This window comes from Acanthaster planci, linkage group LG21 (genome assembly GCF_054643075.1).
Source record: "Acanthaster planci isolate LZ-2023a linkage group LG21, COTS_SCS, whole genome shotgun sequence".
NCBI classification, from domain to species: Eukaryota; Metazoa; Echinodermata; class Asteroidea; order Valvatida; family Acanthasteridae; genus Acanthaster; species Acanthaster planci.
In genome coordinates, this window is record NC_141797.1 from 7,581,703 (window position 1) to 7,606,848 (window position 25,146).

A 25,146-nucleotide genomic window follows, 5' to 3' on the forward strand; every position below is an offset into this window, starting at 1 on the left:
GCTGTATGAGAAGCGCCCTCAAGAGGAGGCAAGGCAAGTAAGAAAGTTTGCGACAGCGCTGCGTTTGTGTTACCCACAAGCTAATGACCGTACTCACTGTTAATGTTAGCTGAGCATGGAGCGCGTATTGGGCGAACTTCGGGAACTTGTGATTGCTGCAGTACAGTGCATCATATCATAGGCCTAGCTGCTTCGCGAGACACAGAAAGTAGGTTGGCTAGTCTTTTTCTGTAGTTGGGAGCTATTTGCCAGTTTGTAAGGGTTTTTTAAGAGAACAGATGCACCCTAAATCCTGCAAATGTTGTTGGGGTTGTTGGAAGACGGGGATTCCCATACTTTCATGTCTATGCCTCTGGGGCTTAATAAGTTTGCTGATTATGCTGTGAATGGTAGGTGGGTCGTGATCGCAAGCTGTACATTTCTTCAAGAATGGGGGGATTGTATAGATCATGTCGGTAGGCCCGAGGCAGTATGTATGTGGCAAACTTTATTGAACAGCCCTATTGATTTTGTACTCGGCTTCGTTTTCATTTTTTTTCGCCAGTCTGATTTTAGCGCTCCAGCATGGTTGTGTTGGTATTTCCTCATGTCCATAAATAACTGAAATTACAGAGAACCCCCTTTTCTATGACGTTCTCTATGTATGTGAAATACACAAGGTTTGATTACAGTTACAGGTCATTGAAGTCGGCCATTTTATTTTGTCATGAAAATATTCGTGAGAAACCAGTTGAAATTCACTCTTCTCAACCAGGTCAAAAATCGCATCAGAACGGTCGTTAAAACCATGGATGATTTTATCTTTTTTTCTTCTATTGTATGATTGTTTGATTATTTTGTAGTTGATTAGTGAAATTTGACAGGATTTTATCGAGGGGCACATGGCTTTTTTTGGCCCGCAGGATATGTATGTGATCTCAGTCTTATGTCTACGTTGTACGATTGTCAAAATGATTTTCCTGCAATTATGGCAATGAAATCATCATTTTTATTACTTCTGATTAAATTGAATAAATTTTCTAAAGTGTTGGATGTATTTTTTATTGGAAATGACAGTTTCAACTACGATGTTTGAAGATGAAAAAAATTGTATCATCATGGACATACCCAACGAGAATGGCGATTGGCCAGAGCGCAAAGTGTTAGGCTTAGCGCAGTAGCTTTTGACATGTTTGAAAAATGTGACCTGTCACCACAAAATGAGCTAAAAGTTGAAATTTTCAAAAATTGAGATATTGGTATTTTTGAATTCAGCAGAAAAAGAGCTTTCCAGTGGCATGTACATGGAACACTTAGGATAAAGTATCAGATGACAATGTGACATTATTCTGGCAGCTTTGCGCCTTTGGCTCTGGCATATTTTCACTATTTTAGACCAGACACAAATAAGGCTATTGTCAAAACTGCTGAGAAATTACAGTTTTAAATATATGATCCTCTGAAATATTTGGAATTAAATAGGAGACGGGTTACTCTTTCCAAATATTACAAACCTCCAAATTGACCTCCGCTTCAAAATGACCTTGAACCCTGAAAATAGGAAAGAGCAGGATGCGATTTTACTCTCATTTTATCATATTAGGTCACAAATGTCCCAATGTTGTGCACCCATTTTTGACTTTTTGGTCCACTTTTAGAACTGATCTCAGTGAGATCATCAATTTGATTATTATGCGTCTACTGTTTGTGTATAAATGTGGTCTTTTGTATTATTCCAGACTCCCTCCATGATGAAGGCCATGCACATGAGACTGCTCAAGGTCGCAACCTGCTGCCTTTTGATTGGCTGCGTGGTCATCGTGGTGTTTGTTCACGGGTCGGAGAAGACCCACCCACCTGTTGTGAGCGTCGTGATCGTCGGCGGCACTGGAGACTTGGCAACGAGATATCTGTGGCAGGGGTTCTTCAGTCTCTACCAAGGCCAGTGTACATCAAACATGTCAGGGAAAGGGTGGATCAGGGGGGGTGGTGGGGCAAGGAGAAGAGAAGGGGGCCCTGAAAGCATTAATTGGGCATGAGGCCTGAAGACGTGAATTCAATCCAAAGCTGATGCAAGCGTAGAGGTGAACCATGTCATTACCAAATTTTAAAAAAAATCTGTTCTTACATTTAGGTCAAAAGAATGACTACTCGTTCAACTTCTATGGGGCAGCTAGAATGCCAGCGTCGGAAGGGGACAGCCAGGTAGCAAACATCCTGCAACGTAACGTCTCGTGCGCCAAATCTGTCCAGCCTGGCCCACGATGCGAGACACTACTTGACGCTTACAGAGCCAAGGTCTTCTACAGGTAGAGTGGACCATATCTGGATGACTGGATCGTCCTCCTACCAAATGAAACTCAAGGCCATTTTTCTGAAATTTTTGGGAAGTTTGTATTAAAAAGAGCTAGCCAAGCTTTTTGTTTTTTGGATTAATCACATCATCAAGTCAAACTTTATTACTCCATAAAAAGGAAATTGCATCGCTCACCGGCTTACAACAATTAGACATCACAAAGACGAGACATAACAAAAACACAAGACAAAACAATTTTACATTAAACATTAAATCCAACACCTCAATACGATAATAATAGTAAGAGTTAAATTTTAATCATGTAAGTAAAAGAAATCGATAACAACAACTAAAAATATGTATGCTTATAACTTAAAGGGGGCCTAATTACAGGTCATTAAAAAAATTCAGTCTGGGGCCAATTTTGTAGAGCTGCTTAAGCACAGAATTTGCTCAAGCATGCATAAACCTTGCCTAATAAATAAAGGTTAAAAGCTCAAACTCTAAACCAAAAGACAGGTAAATACCATTCCAAAACAATATACATTACAAGAAGGTTTGGTTGGTAACCTGATTTGTCAAGCAAGGTTTTTTCACGTTTTTTTTCTCGCTTAAGCAGCGCTATGTAATTGGCCCGTCGTCCTGATGAAAATGGACACTAGTTGAAAAATGTTGAGGGTACCCGATTATACACTGTGCATGATTCCTTTGAAGGCCCTGAACTCAAAGTTGCTCTGGCAACTTGCAGCCCATTTTTCGGGTTGGGTTTATACATTTAAGTAAATCAGTTGTCTCGCTCGCTCGTCACGCCATCTTGTATTGGCATTGCTGCAGGAAGCTGAAAACGGCCCAAGATTATGCCGAATTTTGTCGGGAGATGAAACCGGAAGGAGCCAAGGAGCACGGGAGGTTGTTCTACCTGTCCGTGCCACCGTTTGCGTACGCAGGCATTGCCAAGAATATCGCCCAAGGTGAGGCAACAACTGCACGTCAGAATTGAGCCGAGGAATCGGATGCATTGTTCTGATTTTGTTTACCCCAAATGTGAGTCAAAGGTTTGCCTTGAATTGTCTAGATTCAGTCCTGCAAAATCTTCCACAAACAAAGCAGTGTCACATATATACATCTCAACTCTCAGAGGACTTCCAACCAGTCCTATTAAAAAATAACAAGGGCTGGATGTCACCTATGGAAACATAAAGACCTGGTAATAGGATAAATGATCCTTGATGATCTTTTTTCCCCCTGATCTTCAATCTTAGGGTGTCGGCCGGAAGGAGACACCTGGCTCCGCGTCGTCCTGGAGAAACCATTTGGCCACGACTACGGCTCGGCCCAGGAACTTGCCGCACAGCTGGCAGAACATCTCAGAGAAGAAGAGATCTATCGTATCGATCACTACCTCGGCAAAATAGGTAGGACAAGTCTGACGTAGAGAATTATGGTAAAGGTGTCAGTGTTTTATTTAATGCATTTTTTGAAAGTAAACGTACCGTGTTATGATCTGAGTTTGTTTGCAATATTTATGGGGTTCTTTTCATTATTTATAATTATTTTATGTGAACCATTTCATCGTAAGTTTGACTTCTCCAATTTTCAAGTGGAACCCGTCTGATAGTAATAAGGAGAGAGCTTTATATATTACCATAATGCAAAGATACGCAACATTCCATGCAGAAATGTGTAACCGCAGTAGCGTCTGTTAAATTGTATTCTAAATGACTTCTTTTTTTCTCCGTGCCTGAAGTAAGGATAAATAGGAGGTGATCAACACTTTGGATACAGGTTACTGGCAGTTAAACTGTTGCAAAATTGTTGGTGTGTTTTAAGATTTCAGTAGATATCGTTATGGTATACACCTGTGCACATCTGTGCCTCTGGTGACCTCCAATCCTCTTATTTATCTCAGTTTACATCTAGATAATTTGTTGACACTACTTTAGTTACAAAGCACTCTTTGAATGATTTCTTAGCTGCATGTATATTTTTAAAGTGAACTTTCATCGACATGTATGCTGTTGACATGAAACCCAGGGTAGGTGAAATTGCGATATGCAGAGTACAAGGGATTGAAATAGGACCGAAAAGTGTTTGACCTACATTCACCCTCTGGCCTGCTTTTGGTAATCTTCTGTGTGCAAAGTGGAAGGTCTTGTTCAGACGTACACGGGGGATTAGTATATGTTCAGTGTCTGACCGTTATCTCACCCTCATAGTACAAGCCTGTCTATTTCTATAGCAGGGAAGATTAGACAGGGCGAGCTTTATGAAGTACGCTTCAGTGCAGCTGTGATAAGCTGATCAGGATAAGGGTCAGCAACTAGTAGCAATCAGACCTCTACTCCTTCACTACTGTCCACGTTTCATCACACACCTGCTGTAGCTGAACCTGAAACATTGGTGGGTGGGTGGGTACCAATGTCCCCCTCCAAAAAAAAGGCAAAAAGAATTTTCATAAAAGGTGATTTAGTGCTCTGTAAATTTCATTCTCCTTCTCAAGGTGTGGGAAAAAGCACCCAAGTTTAGTCTGTAAGTCACTCCCAACATCCACAAACTAATAAATAAAAAATAAATAAGGGACAAGAAAAAAACTAAGCATACATGTACATGAAACTTTGCTTCGAAACAGCGCCTCGTGACTCCTTCTGTCCCAGCTCGCGCAATATTTCAACCTTGCAGGAGAAAAATTCTAATGAATGTAAAAAAACAACGGACCACTGCGGTAAAGGGACTTGGGCTCCTAAGCATCGCTTCGAAGTTATTAATTTCAGCTGCAAAAAGTCCAAAACTTCACCTTCAGATCTCTCAAGGAATTGAAACTTCAGGAATACTTTTAACCCTTGTGGCAAGGAAACTTTTGCACTTTGTCAGCCGTTGATAGTTTTCTCTTTACATTTGCAGGAGTCCAGAGCATCCTTCCATTCCGAGCACTGAATGACAAAAAATACAAGGACTTGTGGAACCGAGAGCACATTGAGAGGGTTGAGGTCGTCATGAAGGAGAAGATTGACACCAAAGGTAGAAGATTTCAAATTCGGTCTGGTTTTAAAGGTACAACCCGTTACCGTGTCATTTGTGCATTATGTTCGTTTGAGGCATCAAAAGTGCTCATGTCTAGAGAAGGGTGTTTTCCAACTGATCTTAGGAAGTTTGAGCTCTGAGAATGCTGTAAAATCATCAAAGTAAAACAAACATGTTTCTCTCTAAAAATGCATCTTAAGATACATCTTTGGAAATGGCCTTCTTTCAAGGCTTTCTTCAACAAGACAGCTTGCCTGAAAGAATTATTGCCCAGATATCTTGAAACCAATAATTCAACAATTTCAACAATAATTTTGTCATTTTAATACGCTGTTGATGGCGGCAAATGATGGGCTGTACCTTTGAGCGGAGGACCAGTACATGTAATGACATACAATGTATTACTATTCCCCTTAAAAGGATGTGCTCTACTTTTGAAGTATTCATATCTAAAAGTCAATTTATCACATGTCATTTGACAATTTGTTTTACATCATTGGCAGGTCGACTTGAATTCTACAATGAGTACGGAGTCATCAGAGACGTCATGCAGAACCACCTGACCGAAATATTTACCCTGGTTGCCATGGAGGTACCGACCAACATCAGCAGCCGTAGCAAGTTTCTCGGCAACAAAATTCACCTGCTGAGCCAGACCCAGCCTGTCAAGCTGGAACAGGCTGTGATTGGTCAATATGATGGCTACACTGATCAGTGGCGTCAGGAGCTTGGCAAAGGTGCGTCTGAAGAGACGCTAGTGCCAACCTTTGCTGCTGTGGCATTCTATGTGGAGAATCCACGGTGGAAGGGTGTCCCCTTCGTCCTCCTCGCTGGCAAGAAACTAGACGAGCGAATCGGATACGTAAGAGTGGTCTTCAAAGATAACGCTGTCTGCGTGAGCAAAGCTGGTAGCAGTGGTGCAGCCAACCGATGTGCCAAGCATCAACAGGTGGTCTTCTACACTGGCAACCCCGGGCTGAAATATCCCACAATCCTCGTTTCTAAGCACCTTCCCAAGCCGACCGTCCCTGAATCATGGTCGGTGCCCGATGCCAATCCGAACACTGAAATCTTTGGCTCCAACCTGTCGGACTTCCATTACTTCTCGCCGCCCAAGGACCAGGATGCATACACGGCCCTGATTGCATCCTGTTTCCACGGCGACCAGAAGATGTTTGTCGGCACAGATGACCTGATGGCATCTTGGAAGATTTGGACTCCGTTGCTGAAGAGCCTGGAGAACCAGAGGCCCAGAATCTACTCTGGTGGGGAAGACACAGGGACTTGGCTGGACTTTAGAGTCAAAGGTAAAACTGTCAAGTTTCTTCACGAGCTTGATGACCCATTGCAATATCAGGAACCCGGGCCTGCATTCCGGTCCATATCCAATCGCTTTCGTTCCCGGCCCCTCGTCACGGGCAAAGAGGAAAGTGTTGTGGCCCAGCTTGCGCAGCACTTGTTGAGCATCGCAGCCGATTCCATTCAAAAGCGGGGGAGTTTCCATGTTGCCTTTCCCGGAGGGTCAACCCCTAAGAATCTCTTTGCCCAACTAGCCAAATCGTCCAATCACTTCCCATGGGAAGACACTCACATCTGGATGGTGGACGAGAGATGTGTGCCATTCACCGATGACCATTCCAATTTCAAGCAACTTCACGACAGTCTGATCCAGTTCGTTAGCATCCCATATCTGAACATCAACCCAATGCCCGTCAAATTGGCCAATGGTTTCTGTGCTACCACAGACAAAGGGGCTGACACTTACGAAGACGATTTGATGCACGTCCCAGACGGGAGGTTAGATTACATCCTCCTTGGTGTTGGAGCCGACGGCCACGTTGCCTCGCTATTTCCCAACCACCCCACGGTGGGAGAGAAGTCTGCCAAGGTGGTACTTTCTGATGGGGGGCCCAGGAACAACGTACCCAACAGAATGACCCTGACATTGCCGACCGTCAACAGGGCCAGGCATGTGGGGATTCTGATCCTAGGGAAGGGAAAGAGGGACATAGTGTCAGTACTGAAGACGGAAGGGGTGAGGGACCCCCTCAGGTATCCTGTGACAGGGGTGGATCTAGATGACGGGGAACAGGTTTGGTATATAGACCATGAAGCCTTGGTTTAAAATCTCTGAGAAGTAGCTCAAAAAGTGGAACTTCCATTGAGCAAACCTCGCGTCAGCTGTTGCGTGGGGGGCAGTTTCCCTCCATTCTGCAGCAAAAGGATCTCACAAAGATTATCGCTCTGCATCTTGAAGTTCTGTCTATAGCATCGCGAAGAGCTGCTGTTTGTTGATGCATCTGACAGCTAGAGTCTGTCTTTCATTTTAGTATCATGGACAAATTGTCACTCCGACGATCACAGTTACTCTGCACCGAGATTTGGAGCAGTGATGATTGACGGCTTCTCAAGCAAATCGAATGTTTATCATTTTGGAGTTTTCCTCCAAACCATTGACCATTGGAATGGTTGACCCTACTGGCTGGTTTAAAAAAGATAAACCACCTACACTCAAGAAAGAATAATGACAGTCCTAATCCTCACGTACACAGAAAAATTGTTGCGGTTCTATTTGTATGAAGAGTACACGCTGCATTCAGATACGCTACAATGGACATTTTTTGTAAGGAATCCTGCTGTCTTGTGTAATTTGTCTCTTGCCGGCTTCTTTAATTAATTTGTAAATTGGTACTGGAAGCAAAATGCATTATAAAGAAACTGAAAGTGGTCATTTACTTCGTGAAATATGTGTATAATTGGAATAAGGAAATGGCATCGATTCTTGCATGGCTGATATTGCACTGTGGGCCAATATTTGAAGAAAGGTTTGAATTTTGTGTAAGAAATTGACTTTACTTGTTACACAGGTGAAAAGACATACCTTCAGATTTTATATGAGATGCTAAGCCACTGGTGTTTAAAAGCAAGAGTGAAATGCTCCAACATTATGATCTGTGATGAAATTCTTTTTATTCAGTAATCTGACGTATAAGCTCTTGAAACTAATCAATTGTGTTTTAAGACAATGCAACAAGTCATAACGGATTCGTTTAACTTTAGCCGTGTTTGTACACAGAAGCAAATGGCTCAACAAAAACAATACAATAAATAAATTTAATCCACAGAAACAACGGCGACAATATTCAGTAATCTGACGTATAAGCTCTTGAAACTAATCAATTGTATCTTAAGGCAATGCAACAAGTCATAACTGATTCATTTAACTTTAGCCGTGTTTGTACACAGAAGCAAATGGCTCAACAAAAACATTACAATAAATTTAATCCACAGAAAAATTATCCGGCGACAAGAATTACGTGTACTAAGGAGCCAAATGCTCTTTCAAAAACAACTTATGTTTTTCTAGATGATTTATCCTGGATCAGATCCAGGATGCCAACAAGGGTCATTCCCCCCCCCCCAAAAAAAGGGAAAAAGGCAGTTTTGGTCTATTTGATTTCCTTTCCAAAAGCACACCAAAAGCCTTAGAATGTTGCTTCAGCCCTCAGAAAGGCCATAAAGGTTACTTGAGAAAATTTCCAAATTTTTGGGTCCCCTTGAAATCTTGGCTCTGAATTTGCCTTTTTCTCACTTAGAATAAACTTTGGAGCTCACAAAATGTAACAGGTTACCTTCGAACCTGGTATTTTATTAGATATAATTTCAATAAAGATTATGCAATAAATCCAGGAGCTTTTTTACATTTTAATTTTTTAAGCAGAATTCATTGAAGATGGCAGAATAAATACTGAATGATGCACTCGAACAGTACATACAAAAACAAACTAAAGTGGCACGTTTTCACTGTCAAAGTACGGTTTGCAATAGAGGTTTTGCAGGGCTGCCATCTAGCACGGCAGTTTTTTCGTTCTACAGGAAACCTCCTTTGTGTATATCCTGCATTACAAAAGCACTGGCCTGCAAGATGGCGGCCATGCAAACCCTTTATACATTAAATGGAAATTAAACCCCTTCACGTTTCTGATGTCTTGTGCTGCCTTGATCAAAGTTTAGAATTTAAAAGCAAAATTATCCTCAAAAAACGAAAAAACAAAACAAAGTCAAAATAACTTGATTAAAGTAATGTTCGCCACCTAACAAATCAACCCTATCCCCGGGTGTATTTGCCAAAGGATTATTTTTTTAAAATGAGCTCACTAGAGATACACTACTATAGTAACATTTGGCCTCACATGTATAAAAATTCATTGCACTTGGTCAATGTGTATCTGCACATATCAGACATACGCCCAAACAATGCATGCACACACTTCAAACACTGGGCGAGATTGACAAGAGGTTTTCCAAACCTTCACTTTGTGGCTTGGATTTCTTCAATTTTCGGTTTTTTAATCCACAATGCACTTGTCCAACGCACAGTACTATTTTCGGCCATAAATGTTGACTGATAAATGCTGAAAAGTAATATTTGTTACAATTCCCAACTGTGGCCCACAGCTGCTTGAGGGCATCACACTCTACCAGGGCTGTGTGCACAAACTCAATTGGGAATCACTCAAGCACTAGTAATCAGGAGGTCGTGGGTTCGAGTCCCACCCTCGTAAGTTGTGAATTTTCTTGCAAGCTCTTGGAAGAACACCGAGTATCCAGTGTTATATATATATATATATACATCAGTGCATGGCAAAACCTGTCACTAAAAACTCACGATTTGGTTTGACAAAGCCTGTTAAGTTCTGGCCATTTCAGATCTCAGTAGTGAGTGACATGCACACACATACTGCCACACTTCATTGGCTCCCACAACTGCTCCATACAAACTAGCTGTACCACGGCTGGTAGCCAGTACCTGGTACACAGACTCGACCATGGGGCCACAGAGAGAAAGTCCGGTTTAGAAAAAGTGGAAGACAAGCTCGTAATCAACATTTGCTTTGATCTAGATGCCTCTTGAGAGTTCAACAGGTGTTCCAAGGGCCCAGCTCCGTACAGGTCCTGGCAGAGACATTCGTCTGCGATGTGAACAGTTATCGCAGCTTCCAAAAGACAGGTGTACAAAAAGTCACATTAAATGAAATCATTAAATGTACATGTACGTCAAGTGGGAACTCACTACATGTACAAGTAGACACACCATCAAGAGACTGAGGTAACCCATGTAGGTTTCGAATGTGGTGGCTTTTGGAATTCTCTAGGGTTCAACTAAAAGTAATTAAGTTTTCCAGCTCCATATTTATTGTCGGTTTTTTGAGAGTGGACAAAGGTCCTACTCTGTGTAAGACATACCAGCTCCATATTTATTGTGGTTTTTTGAGAGTGGACATGAGGTCCTACTCGGCCTAAGACATACCAGCTCCATATTTATTGTGGTTTTTGAGAGTGGACATAAGGTCCTACTCGGCCTAAGACATACCAGCTCCATATTTATTGTGGTTTTTGAGAGTGGACATAAGGTCCTACTCGGCCTAAGACATATCAGCTCCATATTTATTGTGGGTTTTTTGAGAGTGGACATAAGGTCCTACTCGGCCTAAGACATACCAGCTCCATATTTTTTGTGGTTTTTTTGAGAGTGGACGTAACGTCCTACTCACATACCAGCTCCATATTTAATGTTTTTTTTAGAGTGGGCATGGATCCTACTTGGCCTAAGACATAACAGCTCCATATTTATTGTGGTTTTCCAAGTAGCTCTGAAATGTTCCAATTAGAAACAGTAAAACATGTCAATAGATCATGAGATGTACACGTAATCATGTTTTTCTAACTCAAGTACCACATCTCAAGCTTGGGCTTCCAGCATCAGGCTGCTGATTTTTCAACCCCACTATTTCAAAATGGCTTCTCCATCCAGGAAAACCTCAATAATTCTGCTATATCCAAGGTCCAGTTTCTGCTAAGAGGCACATTTTATCCAACCCCAAAGGGGTCGAGAAAAGTTTTAAGGTCTCATTTGGTTCAAGTAGTCAAAGCTTCGAATTAATTCGGAAGCAGATAAAGCAAGAGCTCAAGATGAATCCCTTATCTGAGACATAGCTGAAATGTGTCTTTAAGGCGTGTGTCCAAAATCAAGGCTGTGGCTAGAAACAATGTGTGTCTATGGATGCTACTGGGACATGGCTACTCCAATCCCCATAGACAAGTGCATTACTCCAAGCCATAGCCGGTTGGTTCAGATACAGTCTGTCTGATCCAAAGACCTTAATCATGATGCTGCCATGTTTGTCTTGTACCCTGTACACCCTTTAACAAAAGTAATACAACTTTGCATGTTGATAAAGGGAACAGACTATTTTTTCCAGCCTCAGTTTGGTTACATTGCTTTGAACGGTAGAAAAGCAAGATGGCTGCCCCATGACAGAGGTCTACAGACTTGGCGAAAACAGGTGCCCGACTTTTCTTGCGACAGTCCCTCGATGCATTAGAATACAGAATTAAACAGATGTGCAAGGTAGCCTTGCACCAGAAGCAGCATTTAAAGCACAGCTGGCTTGTCAATTTGGTGGCGCCCACACCAAGTCTTGCGCACAGCCAGGTGCACTAGTCTTCAAAGTACATGCGGCCAACACCATTCTTCTTCATGTATCGCCGGTAGCTCTTGTGCCGGCTGCTCTCGGCCAGTTTGGCCTTCATCTCCTCTTCCTTCTCCTGCTTGTACTCCTGCGGAGAGAAAATGAGGCGTATAATGACTCAAGGCCCAAACAGACCCCTGTACTGATGACGTCACACTTTGCGTGTGCTTCCCTATGTTGCTCAGTAGACGGTGCGCTCCAACTGGCTCCACAGGAAAGGGAACATTGTAAACAAAGTGTGATGTCATCAGTACGTCCGCCTATTCGCCCTGAGCGGGATCAAAAGAGTTGGCAATGATGGCCTCTTTGGTGGGAACTGCACTTTGCTGGTTAACAATTCTGGCTTAATCAATGCACGTTATACCAAAGGACGTACATAGACTTGCTTTGGATTCCTTTATCAAGTGCCTCTGTTTATGGACATCCATGTGACGGAAGCCAGCCTTTGAGACGGGATATTACGTAGGCGGTGTTTGAAACAGGCTTTTTATCAAGGCCTCTTGTCAGTGCGTCTCCACATTATTTGCCAGAGAGCGAAGACCAACACCCAGCCCTGACAATAGATTCGGATGCAGCCATCGAACACTCCCCACCAACTTGGCTCTTTTCAGCCGATGAGGGGTGTGCTTCAGCTACAGGGTAATTGCGCAGTGATGCTAAAGCAGTCTGTACTGGTAAGTAAAGCAAAGCTAAAATAAGAACTGAGAACCCTTTGCAAGGAATGCATACAGTGTGTGAGACTTTGGCCAAGTACCTTTTTTTCCTGCTAAGTAAATATTTTCTGCTCTTAGTGAAACTGGGCAAAGGTCGCCGCGTTTGGACGAGAGGACCCATTTTCTGCGCAGAAAGCCAATGGCACGTTCTTCAGACACACTTCATTTCTTTACAGCCATTATGTGCTCACTGCTAAAGTAACAGGTTGCTATATTTATCATGTTCAGGGTTTCTGAATGATACAATTTCTTCATGGAGATCTTCGTAAAAATATACATATATATCTGAATGTATCTGTTTTCTTTTGTGTCATCATTTTTAACTCTGTGAAAGACTTACTATCGAGCAGATCTGGTTGAAACTCTCACCTTGAAATTTTCATATATCCACAATTCCTTGGCTAGCATTTCTTTCTTTTCAAATTCATCCAATGCCTGGGAGGAAAAAAAACACAAATCATCAAGTGTATCCAAGTAAATGGTGGAATTTGTCCGGTATGGTGAACACAATTCCTCTGTAAAACGAACGGTTGAGGACGGAACCATTTAAAACAGCAACAAGTGAATCAAAATTACATGTGCATCATGTCTGAGTCAGATCTAGTGCTGTAGTTGACTACAGTTCAAGGGAGCTGAGTTTGAGTTCGAGTGAGTACAAATGTGAGTAATACTGTACTGAGTACGCCTACCTCAAACTGTGTTTGGCTCAGGCCCAGGAATTTCCGAATAATGTGGTATTTTTCTTCCAGTCCATACTCTTTGCCCAGGATGCTGAATTTCCAGATCCATCCGACGTACCAGATGATGTAATGGATAATGTAATAAGGTGACAACAACAGCTGCAGCCACAGCACATCCAGTATCCTGGGCTTCCTGTAGCCACCCCTGGCAAAGGAATGGCCAAAAACACCACTTCAGTGAATTTTGTTATCAATATTTAAATGGTTACGAGGCAACACTTTCCTATGCCCTGGGCCCATTTTAACGAAGATTCTGCATGCAAAAATCTGCTGAACGGCAAAAATTATTTTCCTTGCAAAAATGGCTTACTGGTTGCCATGTATTGTACATTTGCCTGCAAATGGTAGTCAGCAAAATTTTGCTGAAGATATAAATCTAACCCCTAGGGCGTCAGCAAAATCATTTTGAAATGGGAGGATTCAGGATTGTAGGGTTAAGCAATACTCCAGATTATGCCAGTCTATGAAATCTGCCACCCACATTTTCTCCGATAATGTCACAATGCTGATTTTGGACTGAGCCTTGAGGATTTTTTTTCCCAATAATGCCTTGCAGCCATTTTGTCATCAATTTTTGTGAAAAATGGACATACAGGTCTTTACAGGACAACAATTTTTTTCAGAGACAGGTCAGTCACAAACTGTATGCTTTCCAATTGATGTGCTCAGTGCACAATAATGCCTTGCAGCCATTTTGTCATCAATTTTTGTGAAAAATGGACATACAGGTCTTTACAGGACAACAATTTTTTTCAGAGACAGGTCAGTCACAAACTGTATGCTTTCCAATTGATGTGCTCAGTGCATGCAGGCCGACACATATATGACCATATGAACCACTTTGTGCCAGCGTTCCCAATACTGGAGACCTTAGGAGCTGGGCCTTGCAACAAAAGGCCGTACCTGGAACAAAAGACCGAGCTGCTGGGAATTGCCAACATTTTTTAAGTTGTCAATAGCGGAGGTAATCCATCGTTGTTTTCAAACAGTATACCACTATTTGTGGCATTCAGTGCGAGCGGATTACAACTAGGAACAAAAGCACTCCAACGCCCCAGCAATGAGCGATACAATGCCGCTGCATGCTAATCTGGCCGCATTTGAAAAGAGTGGCAGGGCTGGCTGAAATACTCGGGCATCAATAGATGTTGCCTGTCAGATTAGAGTAGCTGCCAGACAGTCATTCATGTGGGTGTAAACGTCCAGTAAATGAAGTTTTGAATTTTTGAAGAATTCTGAAAACGGGAAATCTTGAAAATGCCCTGGGATGTTGTCATGCAACTTCAATTTAGACCCGGCAGCATATAGTTAACAAAACCATGTGCCGAATGGAATTGAAAGCTCAAGGATGAAAGCCTTTGCAAGCATATTTCATGTATAAAAGGTCAGGCTTTGTGACAGCTGAGTTCTTTAGGAGGGGGTCAAATCTGAAAAAAATTTGAAAAAGCCCAGTGGTTTTATAATAAAAGTTCAAATTCTTTCTGGGTCATCCTGACGTACTTGATATCTGCATTTTCCTCAATAATCGTCCGCACTATTTTGTCTTCCTCTTCCTTCAACTCTTCCTGTCCGGACAAATTAATAAAAATTTACAAAGAGGAAAAGCATGCTTGGCAGAGATTCGTTACTGGAGGTACAGGTGCATCTTATGGAATGAAAGTGTACAATTCCGCATCTCTGACAAAACGTGACCCACTCTGTGAAAATGAGCCACAAGTCAGCAGACTCACTTTGGAGTAAAAAGTCCTTTAGAATAATTTTGCACAGTAAAATCAATAGGAACCCACAGCATTTTTCACCATGGAGTATCCACTTCCATCAGGATGCCAAACTGATTGATATATCAAAACAAAAAACCTCAATTTACTCTTTCCAATACAAATGAAAACTCAAAAAGTGGCTCTGGCGACTTATTTTCACAGCACGGGTCACAAATACGGGGCTGGCTCTGCATTTAAATAGGTGCACCAGTTACCTGGAAAGCACCTGTTTTCTAGCTATTGCTGAAGTAGAGTTTTTCTGATAGTTTCTGATTTCTGGTGTTTTTAAATGGACTTGATGTTAGGGAAATTGTGGGTACTGACGATGATACAAAGGGGAAGAAAACAAACAGCATGGTAAACATTTTGGTGAACATAACTTCAGGTCTACCAAAGGTCCGACTACTTGTTGTGACACGAACACCACGGACAGAAGCCAAACAGCCGCAGAGAGTTTGCGACTCATTTTTAAGCATGCCTAATGCAAAATAATCAGGGCAAAGGCTGCGCGCTACTTGTGCTGTGGACATGATTGGGATATGCACCCCTGCGCAGGTGCAGTGATATCTATCTGCCTCACCTTTGATTTCTTGCTCTTCCTCTTGCCGGTATCCAACAGCCCGTCCCTCCTGGCTTGGTCTAACGCCTGAAAAAAAGGGAAACCGAGTCCTACCTGAGGTTTCTTGTACTAGTACTTGAGGTCATCCGATGAAAGCCCAGTCACAAGGGCACTCACAAGGCAAGTCACAAAACCATCGCTAGACCAGTCGCAGACCACACGCAAGGCCAGTCTCAGACCACACGCAAGACCAGTCTCAGACCACACGCAAGACCAGTCCCAGACCAGATGCAAGACCAGTCCCAGACCAGTCTCAGACCACACGCAAGACCAGTCCCAGACCACACGCAAGACCAGTCCCAGACCAGATGCAAGACCAGTCCCAGACCAGACCTAAGACCAGTCCCAGACCACACGCAAGACCAATCCCAGACCACACCCAAGACCAGTCTCAGACCACATGCAAGACCTGTCTTGGGAGTCTTAACGACAACACCGCTCCTGGATACTGATTTCTTTTCTCATATGACTGGAAGTGAGAATTCATAAGTGTCTCTAGAAAAAAGAGGCTCCCGAAAAAACTTGGAGGACACCCCTTAATGTTGGGTTGAATGATGGTTCGGTTGGTGGAGCACTTGTACTCTTACCCGTATTCTGTATTTCGGAGAGGAGGCCAAGTAATCAATGGCTGATTTGTAGCGTGACCACCAACTGAAGTACTGGGAGAAGAAAAACAGAAATGCACAATTTAGATCGCTGCTCTGGGAAACCCACTTCACGCATTAAAAAAAAAAAGCCAAAAGCATCGGGAGGTACATGTAAATAAACAGACCTCAAAAAGAGAGTGTGCATTTAACAAAACATGTTCGTAGCAGTCAAAAGTACTATTAACTGCACCACGGGCATGCTGATGGTAAGGCAGGAACTCTCTCATCACAGGGCAAGGCAATGTCTCATTTGCAAGGGGCACTTGTATTAGAAAATCAACTTCTCTGTGGGGAACGTTTCGATGGGCATTGAGGCAAAGACCAGGGGCATCGAGGCAATTGCCCGTGATGCCTCCATAAAGTTCCTGCCCCGCGCGTGTGCTTTTCTGCAGCAGAAGAGTGTCTGGTCGAAACATTCTTACTACGGGGGAGTCTGGGATGGCAAATGGAAAAGCGGGAAAATTCATGGGAAAATAACTGAACAATGAAATAAAAACCAGCCATCCTTGGTGCCTAAAGTGACCATTCCGTAGGAAGGGGAGGGGGGGTGGGCTCACCGTTGGAGGTTAGAGTTTCATCCTGATTTCGATGGAAGAAACCGAAACCTATGCTTGTGTGTTTGGTCAACTACAGGTACCTGTATGGCAGAAATGACGGAGATTGTGACAGCAATGACGATACGGACGTCCACCTTGGGAGCAACTCGCCGCCGGTAGTATCTGTAGTAATGGCCGTAGTATTCCTCTGTAAAGGAAATGAAAATATATGAAATAAGAGAAAAAAAAGTTAGTCAGATTACCCCGAACCCTCCAGCCTACTTTGGCTAGAAACTCGGCCCGACACATCAGTCTTGCATTTATATTTGCCAAAGTGGCTTGCCTGCCTAGCGTAGCAGGATTGGACTTGTCAGCTCTCCCCAATGGCCAAACAGCCTGGGAGTATGTGGTTGCCAGTCACCACAAGATCCAACAGGTCAACTCTCCCCAAGGCCAAACAGCCTGGGTGTCTATGGTTGCCAGTCACCACAAGATTCAACAGTGGCACTGGTCAATGGGACTTGCTCTCATTGTCTAATTATGACTGGTTTCACAGCTGCCAACACTAGAAAGTCAGAAAGTAAAACCGCCATTGTGCATGCAACGCGCATACATGTACAGGTAGCACCCTGGCATGAACTCCTAATGGGTGGGGTCCAGGGGCCTGTCTTAGGGCCTCTGCTGGGGTCCAGGGGCAACGCTCCAGCGGGGGACCGGGGGGCAGTGCCCCGGAAGCTCCAGACTTTAAGCTATTTTAGACCCCTTGAAAGGTCGTCTAGAACAACATTTCTTAGTGGAAAATGAAACAGAATTTGTCATTTTCCCCTGTACCTTCCACAACTACCCTGCAAAAAAAAAATACTCTCCTCTCCTGTGAGTAATCCAATTTGTTCTTTCATTATTCTCTATTTGTACATTGAAATTTCATTTTTATAGCCTTGTAAAGTTTTATGGCTGCATTACCATTCTTTTATTGCATTCAATGAAATTGCCAATGTGAAATATAAAAAGACTGGAAAACGGCATACAGTTGCATGAGGATCCTATTTTTGGGGGGAAAGCAAGCATGGATGTACCGGTATGCAATTATCACTGAAGTATCTTCTTTTCACAAACAGGACGTTAGCCTACTCGTGCTGGATAGCGGTGACGTGTAATATCGCTCAGTCCCCATGGCCGCCCACCACACTAGCTAGGCTACATGTATTTTGATCTGTTGCCGACAGTATCGACAAAACACAAACCACTCCCCCTTTGGGAATGCAGAAACGAAGTGGTATTTTGCTTCCTACTCTTCTCGAAATGTCCGTACTCTTTGAGCTGATTTCTGGTCGCACTTCTGCATGATTAATCAGCCTGTCGGCGTAGACAGTCAGCAGACATACACAAGTACTCCATGCACAATGTACTCACATTCATATCCATGACATCGCATCGCGGTCATCACATGCACACGCGCTATGCACCTGCATTGGTTATGAATAGGCTTGTCCACAAATGGCAATATCTTTATTTTGTGTTTTCCATAATTAAGACCTTCACAAGACCGCTCGAGACCAGCACAAGACCAGGGTATAGATTTGATAAGCATGTTATTGAAAGACTGTGTTGTCACCACTGACTAACCTGGGTTATCGAGCATGTAATCATAGTCCCGCCGTTCGTCGTCATCTTTGAGTATTTCGTAGGCGTTGGCAATCTGCTGAAACTTTTCCGTGCCATCTTCACCCTGGTCAAAATAGAAAGTACAGGGACTTGTAAACATCTTGTTCAAGGCCATTTGACCAGCTTGCAGTGCTGCAGTCAAATCTTTGAGCGTCTTCACAAGTATTAAATTCACTCTCATGTCACAAAGCTAGGGAAAGTCTGAGCACAGACTGTAGCCTTACCCCTTGTCCACTGCTTTTTCTTGTACACGCGCAGTACAGTCAGGCTCAAATGACACCAGTTGAACAAGGTGTATTTTGAAAATCCCTCACCCACACTTTTGTCATTTGTCATTGGTGTCCATGGTCAATGACTTCCCAAACAATTATTGTCATGTGAACGGTTCCCTCTGTACTGATAAATGAAATTGGCTACCGGTAACCAAGTGGTGTGACTACAAATGGTGGACTAGATAGCCTAAACCATCCATCGCTTGGGCAATGTTGGTCCACCTATACTGGTAGTTACATGTACATAGCGAGTATATTTCCGTACAGTTGAACGGGGCAGTGAATTAGTACGAAAATTAGTTCTTAAGAATATCACTCTGCTGCGCGCCAGAGAGTTATGGTGGTGAGAGGTAAATGCGGGATATATAAGGCGTCGTGTAAGCGTGAATTGCCATCTGCATAAAGACAGACAATTAAATTCTCTTTTTTGTGCATGTTATGCTTAATACAATTCAGTAATAGGGTTTTTCAGAGTAATTTCTCCACTAAGGGAGTTTTGATCTCTGTTTTTTTTATCCCACAACTCGTCCATTGAATTATATTGACAGTAAGATTGTCAAGATTCCTATGAAAGGTATATTATGTGTAACTCTAACTTATGGAGTGTGAATAAACAGGGTCCTGCACGTCTGTCGGTAGGCCCTCCCAATGGTCCGTTGGTAGGCCCTCCCAATGGTCTGTCGGTAGGCCCTCCCAATGGTCTGTCAGTAGATCCTCCCAATGGTCTGTTGGTAGACCCTCCCAATGGTCTGTCGGTAGGCCCTCCCAATGGTCTGTCAGTAGACCCTCCCAATGGTCTGTTGGTAGACCCTCCCAATGGTCTGTTGGTAGGCCCTCCCAATGGTCTGTTGGTAGACCCTCCCTATGGTCTGTTGGTAGGCCCTCCCAATGGTCTGTTGGTAGGTCCTCCCAATGGTCTGTCAGTAGGCCCTCCCAATGGTCTGTCAGTAGGCCCTCCCAATGGTCTGTCAGTAGGCCCTCCCAATGGTCTGTTGGTAGGCCCTCCCAATGGTCTGTCAGTAGGCCCTCCCAATGGTCTGTCGGTAGGCCCTCCCAATGGTCTGTCGGTAGGCCCTCCCAATGGTCTGTTGGTAGGTCCTCCCAATGGTCTGTCAGTAGGCCCTCCCAATGGTCTGTCGGTAGGCCCTCCCAATGGTCTGTCGGTAGGCCCTCCCAATGGTCTGTTGGTAGGCCCTCCCAATGGTCTGTCGGTAGGCCCTCCCAATGTTGTAAGCAGTTGTGTGTTTTAAGTATGAACTTGCCAATAAATGTCCACGTGAAATGAAAAAAGCGGCATTCCATTTTCACTGTGTGCAGTGTATGTACAGGTACATCAACCAACCAACCAACCAACCAACCAATACGGGTGTTTCACAATAGGGCGCCTCCAAGAGTTTGCGATGCATTGGCCAATCATAATGCGCGAAATTTGTCGACCCTTTCCAAACGCGCATTGGGTCGACAAATTTCGTGCATTGTGATTGGCCAACGCGTTGCAAACTCTTGGTGGCGTACTATTGTGAAACGGCCGTATTCCATTCCAATCCTTTTTCAAGTCTGTACTTAACAGAATTGCATAAACAATGCTTCCTGAATTCATGAAAAAAAACCCTGCATTATAACACGCCCCCCCGTGTCCTAAATCTTATTTATTTTTTTTATTGCAACCATTTCTCACAAAATCATACCTACAAAAAGAAAAACTCTTTGAAATACATATAAAAATGGCAAAAAAAAGATTACAAACAGTTAAGCCAAAGTTTAAAATATCAATAAAACACTTAATTGGAAAGTTATGATATATATGAACAGCAAACTAAAATGACAATGTAAAATTACAAAATGCATTCACATTACATGTGCAGATATCAAGAATTCAAATTTAAAAGGAGAATTCCAGTACCCGTTGCCTGTGTTTCTGGGCGTTTTGGAGAAACTCACTGAACAATTACAACTTGTTACCATTTGGTACATTCACATACTGTTTCTCGATTTCCTGTCAATATCCATGACCTTGAATGCACAATTTTTTGGAAGTGTTTCAGTGCTCATGGAAAACTGGTGAAATAACACTGAAAAGCCTATTGTAATGCTAGTAATTTTGATTGGCCTTCAGTCCAACAGCAGGGAACACAGTAAGACAGACTGAAAGGGACACAGGTGTTACAAATCAATAATGGATCAGCACCTGTTACATGTGTGTTACCAACGTGTTAAGATACACAGCAGTACACAACTACATGTACAGTAGGGTATTACTGAGTGTGTACATGCCTTCAATCGTTGACCTATAACAATAGGGGACAATAGGGTCCACGGTTGCCGAAGAGTCCACGGTTGGAAAACGTGTACAAAACATATGGGAGGTCTTCCGAAAAAGTTTAAGTATGAACAAAAGAGGAACAATAGGGAGTCCACGATTGACGGTGCTTACACACTCGTGTGTGGGTGTGTTCAAATCTGTCTAATGACATACAGTGGGTCCTTGCTCTATGGTAAATGTTTTGATCTGTTCGTCCAACAGCACATTTAGTGCCAATTACTGAATGATGTGACAATTTTGGAAGAAAAATGAAGAAATGTTCAGTTTTAGAGGTGGGAGGAAATCCCTGAATAGATACTTCAGGGAAAATTCATGGAGTCTGGCAGGGAATGAAAAAAACCAATCCACATGCTGATCCAGGTAGGATTCAAACCTGGATTGCAGCTCGGTGGAAGGCAAGGAAAGAGCCACTGACTTTGTAAAGTTTTCTTACGTGTACATTAATGCATCGAAGTACAACATTTATGTATTAGTGTGATGTGCTAGAGGGGCCAAAATTAAAAAGAAAGAAAGAATAAAAGTACTTGTTTCCTGTTTCCCGACCTACCCCATTTTAACCGCATGACCTCAGCAAGGCTTAGCAAGGATTGGCACTTGTGTTTTATTCGCCTCCCTACTGAAGCGTATTTCATGTTCAAGAATTGCTATTGGCCTGACAAAAACTTAAATATATTCAGCATCAAATTGACAGGGTTAATTGCACACGTTACACCGCAGCTAGCTACCGGTCCCCAAATAATTGGGACGGAGACCAGTCCACAACTGGGCCTGCCCACCTGCAGCACCGTAGTTGGGACCATCCCACCTGAAATTAATGTTCCAACTGGGCACAACAAAAAGATCAGGACCTCATGTCAGTCGCACATACCTTGTACTTGTCGGGGTGATACTTCCTTGCCAGAACGCGGTACGCCTTGCCTATCTCAGCCTGTGTAAAATTTCATCAAAACAAACACATAGTTTTTACACATGTCTGATGTATCGACCACTCTCATTTTGTCTACAACTTAAATGGGCTGCCAAAGATTGCAAAAATATTACCTTTTGGTTGGTTTCGGAATTTACCTCAATTTTGTTCAAAACGGACAAACATCCAATTAGATTTACATGTATCTGGTGTTCTGATAGCTGTACGGAATTTTCATTTAAACTTTGTGAATTATTCGTTCACTTTTCCACTGACGGCCAGCCAAAACTTTAAAAGCCACCAGTCAGAAAAACACAACTGTGAAATCAAAAGAACAGGCTCTGTCCGCCCCGAGTTGAAGTGCACCCCCCCAGCGGTAAAAGAGAGCCAGATGGTAGTCAGTTTTCCAAGCGGGTTCTTGCAAGCCTTCTGCGTGTACACAAAGACCATACATTAAGGAATAAATTCGTTAAATATAAACTCAGCGTGCTCTGCATCAAAATTCACCATTGATCCGCATTATAAACGCGCACCTGTGCGGTGAGTACCAAAATAACACGCCCTCTTTTGTTCTGCTCGGAGTGGATAACCATGCACATAAAATCTTTGTATCGGATGCACAATGTATGACAAAAGGTCCCATTTTTCTCAAATACTGACAGAATTACATGTATGTGGCACTAGGCAGCCCCTGGCGGTCACTTGATGACGACACTGATACCCTTTATAATACCAACACAGTTTCAAAGTTTCTAATTTTCACAAATATTTATGAGAGTAAGTCTGGCGTTAGTGAAACCAAATCAGACAATAGTTAAAATTTACAGGTTACTTATTTTGGGTTATGGATATACACATGCACCGGATAAAGGGCACTAGGCAGCTCTTGGTAGACACTTGTCCACGACACCGATACACTTGTTAATGTTGACAGAGTTTCAGAGGGTCTAGTTTTCACAAATATTTATATAAGTCTGGCAATATTGCAACTGCATGTATATATGGCAATATTTACACATTTACAGGTTAATTATTTTTGGTCATGGTACCAACCTTTGATGAGTCTCTTGAAACACCCAGTACTGCATGAGAGAAAAACAAAAAACGCTGCTGGATAAAGAATACTTTTGATTTTGTCATTGAAAAAAGTCTAAGATCCGCATGTGGACTTCTAAGCTGACTACACGACGTGTAGGAACGAATTCCGTTCAGAGCAACCTTAGAAAGTGCACAAATTTAAAATTTGTAAGTGTAATAGTTAAAATTTTGCATAACCACAGATGTTGCCACTAAAATTGCCATGTGATGATGATTGCTAGGTACATGAATCCTAGGAAACAGTCGTACGTAAGGTACATGTAAGAGACTGACCTCAACTACACGTTTTATGTGAATTTCATTTAAGCACTCAGTCTATTATCAGGTTTGTTTTCGCGCATCATTTGTGCTGCATGATGATGAAAAGTGTGGCACTTAAGGGGCACAGGTACACGCCTGCTGCGACACGTCAGATGGAATGTCCCCTGTTATAGTTTCCAGATTTTTGATGAATATTGCACCATGAGAGTTTTAAATTTCCCTGACATTTACATGTACACATAACGTGCACTTTACTTCTCTCTGTTGTTCTACAGGTTTTTGTCAAATTAAATACATGTAGGCCTAGCCCTATACCTACAGTCCTACCACGCATAGGCTTTAGCCAGTGGCAAATGTAGTGAATAATGATGTAGCCTAGTTACTGGCTTATCGGTAACCGTATCAATATTTATTGAGGCCCATAACCTAACAGGTAAAGGGAATTTCGTCAGTTTTTCTCTCTCTTGACAAGTCTCCGAAATGCCCGAACATTTTGTTTCACCAAAGCCAAATAAATTGGTACTTACTGTCGTAACAGTTCTCCCTGCCGCAGTACAGTCCTTCGATGTAAGCTGATGACGGCGAAGCCAGGGAAAACAATAACAGAAATACCCAAACAAATGAACTCCTCTCCATTTTCGTCTTGATCAGCTGGAGAGCGCGTACGGGGCAACACGTACAGTACATGCACAATATTTTGACTGTGTGTAAACCTACACGTACCGGCCGTACGTGACGTCCACACTATCAGCGCGGCGACGTAAGCAGAAGGGCGCCCTCCGTTTTTCACCGCGAACAACCACGTGTTCTTCGCTTCACACAAGCAACACCGTACCTGCGCTAAACTAACAGAAAACTAAAAACAAAGTGCAGATATAAAGTGTTTTTAATTTTACATACAAATTGGGTTTCTAATTAGTGCTTGTCCCACTGCAGAAGTTGAAACTGCTCTTTCAGTTTTTCATCACAATCGATCCTCTTCCCGTGAGGCACTTGGAGACAGCACGCTCCACTTAATGTTTGTTTCAATCTGCGTTCTTTCTGGCCCCTTTGCAATGAAAATAAAAAATCACTAAAAGCCTTTTTTAGGAATGGTGCGGTATTTTTTCTTTTCAAAACACTGCCATGCACCTTTGCTGAGCACTTTTTCCTTCCAAAGTGCACACATTATATTGACCCTTTGATTTTTTGAATCGCTGTTTGAATGAATAACACGTACATTCCGGCAGCACGTTTCTCTCTTTCCACAATGCACTTGTTTTTTTCTCCTCCAGGTCTATGTTTATACTACATTTAACCAGTCAATTGTCCCAGTCTGTACACGTGATCGATGTACCATGCGAGCTACGTGTGACTTGATAGCTGCGTCCGTAGAATCACTTGGCTGCGGCTTGAAATTACGCGTGACTCTATGGGAAATAAACTGGCTGTGGACTGGTCCTCATCCCGATTATATAGGGACCGGTAGCTAGCCGCGGTTAAACTTGTGCGATTAGCTCTGTCATTTTGGATGCTTAATAAGTTCAGTTTGTCAGGCCAATCGCAATGCTTTAGCAAGAAACACATTTCAGCAGGGACAAGAAAAAATACCTTTCGTTACCAAGCCTCTGTTTATCACAGTGTACTAATTTATTTTGAAATGATTATCATCAATAAAACATTTTACGGCAATTTGTTTCAAATCAGTGATTACTGTGTTAAATTTTAGATATATGAATCATTTATAGAGAAGTTGTTTCCGGTGACGAAGGAAAAAACGAAATATGCTATCAGCTT

At 42.7% G+C, this 25,146-nt stretch overlaps 2 protein-coding genes across 2 annotated transcripts; one reads left to right on the plus strand and one right to left on the minus strand.

The window, feature by feature from the left end:
- The first annotated feature begins 60 nt into the window (after nt 1-60).
- On the plus strand, nt 61-8,997 carry h6pd (hexose-6-phosphate dehydrogenase/glucose 1-dehydrogenase). The gene is made up of 7 exons (XM_022243751.2): nt 61-208; nt 1,719-1,920; nt 2,114-2,288; nt 3,110-3,246; nt 3,538-3,690; nt 5,177-5,293; nt 5,800-8,997. Exons 2-7 carry the CDS (start codon nt 1,728-1,730, stop codon nt 7,419-7,421), a joined length of 2,397 nt encoding a protein of 798 aa, XP_022099443.2. The 5' UTR covers nt 61-208; nt 1,719-1,727; the 3' UTR covers nt 7,422-8,997.
- dnajc25 (DnaJ heat shock protein family (Hsp40) member C25) lies at nt 8,242-24,079 on the minus strand. Its single transcript, XM_022243752.2, has 11 exons — nt 23,898-24,079; nt 23,065-23,093; nt 21,973-22,032; nt 18,471-18,573; nt 16,946-17,052; nt 16,249-16,320; nt 15,623-15,688; nt 14,783-14,847; nt 13,232-13,427; nt 12,912-12,977; nt 8,242-11,917 (listed from the first exon to the last, which is right to left on the minus strand). Exons 1-11 carry the CDS (start codon nt 24,055-24,057, stop codon nt 11,798-11,800), a joined length of 1,044 nt encoding a protein of 347 aa, XP_022099444.2. The 5' UTR covers nt 24,058-24,079; the 3' UTR covers nt 8,242-11,797.
- Nucleotides 24,080-25,146: the final 1,067 nt, after the last annotated feature.

Bases quoted from the DNA above. Each gene is read 5' to 3' on its own strand.
- h6pd (XM_022243751.2), top strand. From the start codon at position 1,728: ATGATGAAGGCCATGCACATGAGACTGCTCAAGGTCGCAACCTGCTGC. The intron at 1,921-2,113 runs GCCAGTGTACAT...TCTTACATTTAG, and splicing joins GTTCTTCAGTCTCTACCAAG to GTCAAAAGAATGACTACTCG. The intron at 3,691-5,176 runs GTAGGACAAGTC...TTACATTTGCAG, and splicing joins TCACTACCTCGGCAAAATAG to GAGTCCAGAGCATCCTTCCA.
- dnajc25 (XM_022243752.2), bottom strand. From the start codon at position 24,057: ATGTACTGTACGTGTTGCCCCGTACGCGCTCTCCAGCTGATCAAGACG. The intron at 15,689-16,248 runs GTAAGAGTACAA...CCTTTTTTTCAG, and splicing joins CTCCGAAATACAGAATACGG to GCGTTAGACCAAGCCAGGAG. The intron at 12,978-13,231 runs GTAGGCGTACTC...TTTTCCTCCCAG, and splicing joins TGAGCCAAACACAGTTTGAG to GCATTGGATGAATTTGAAAA.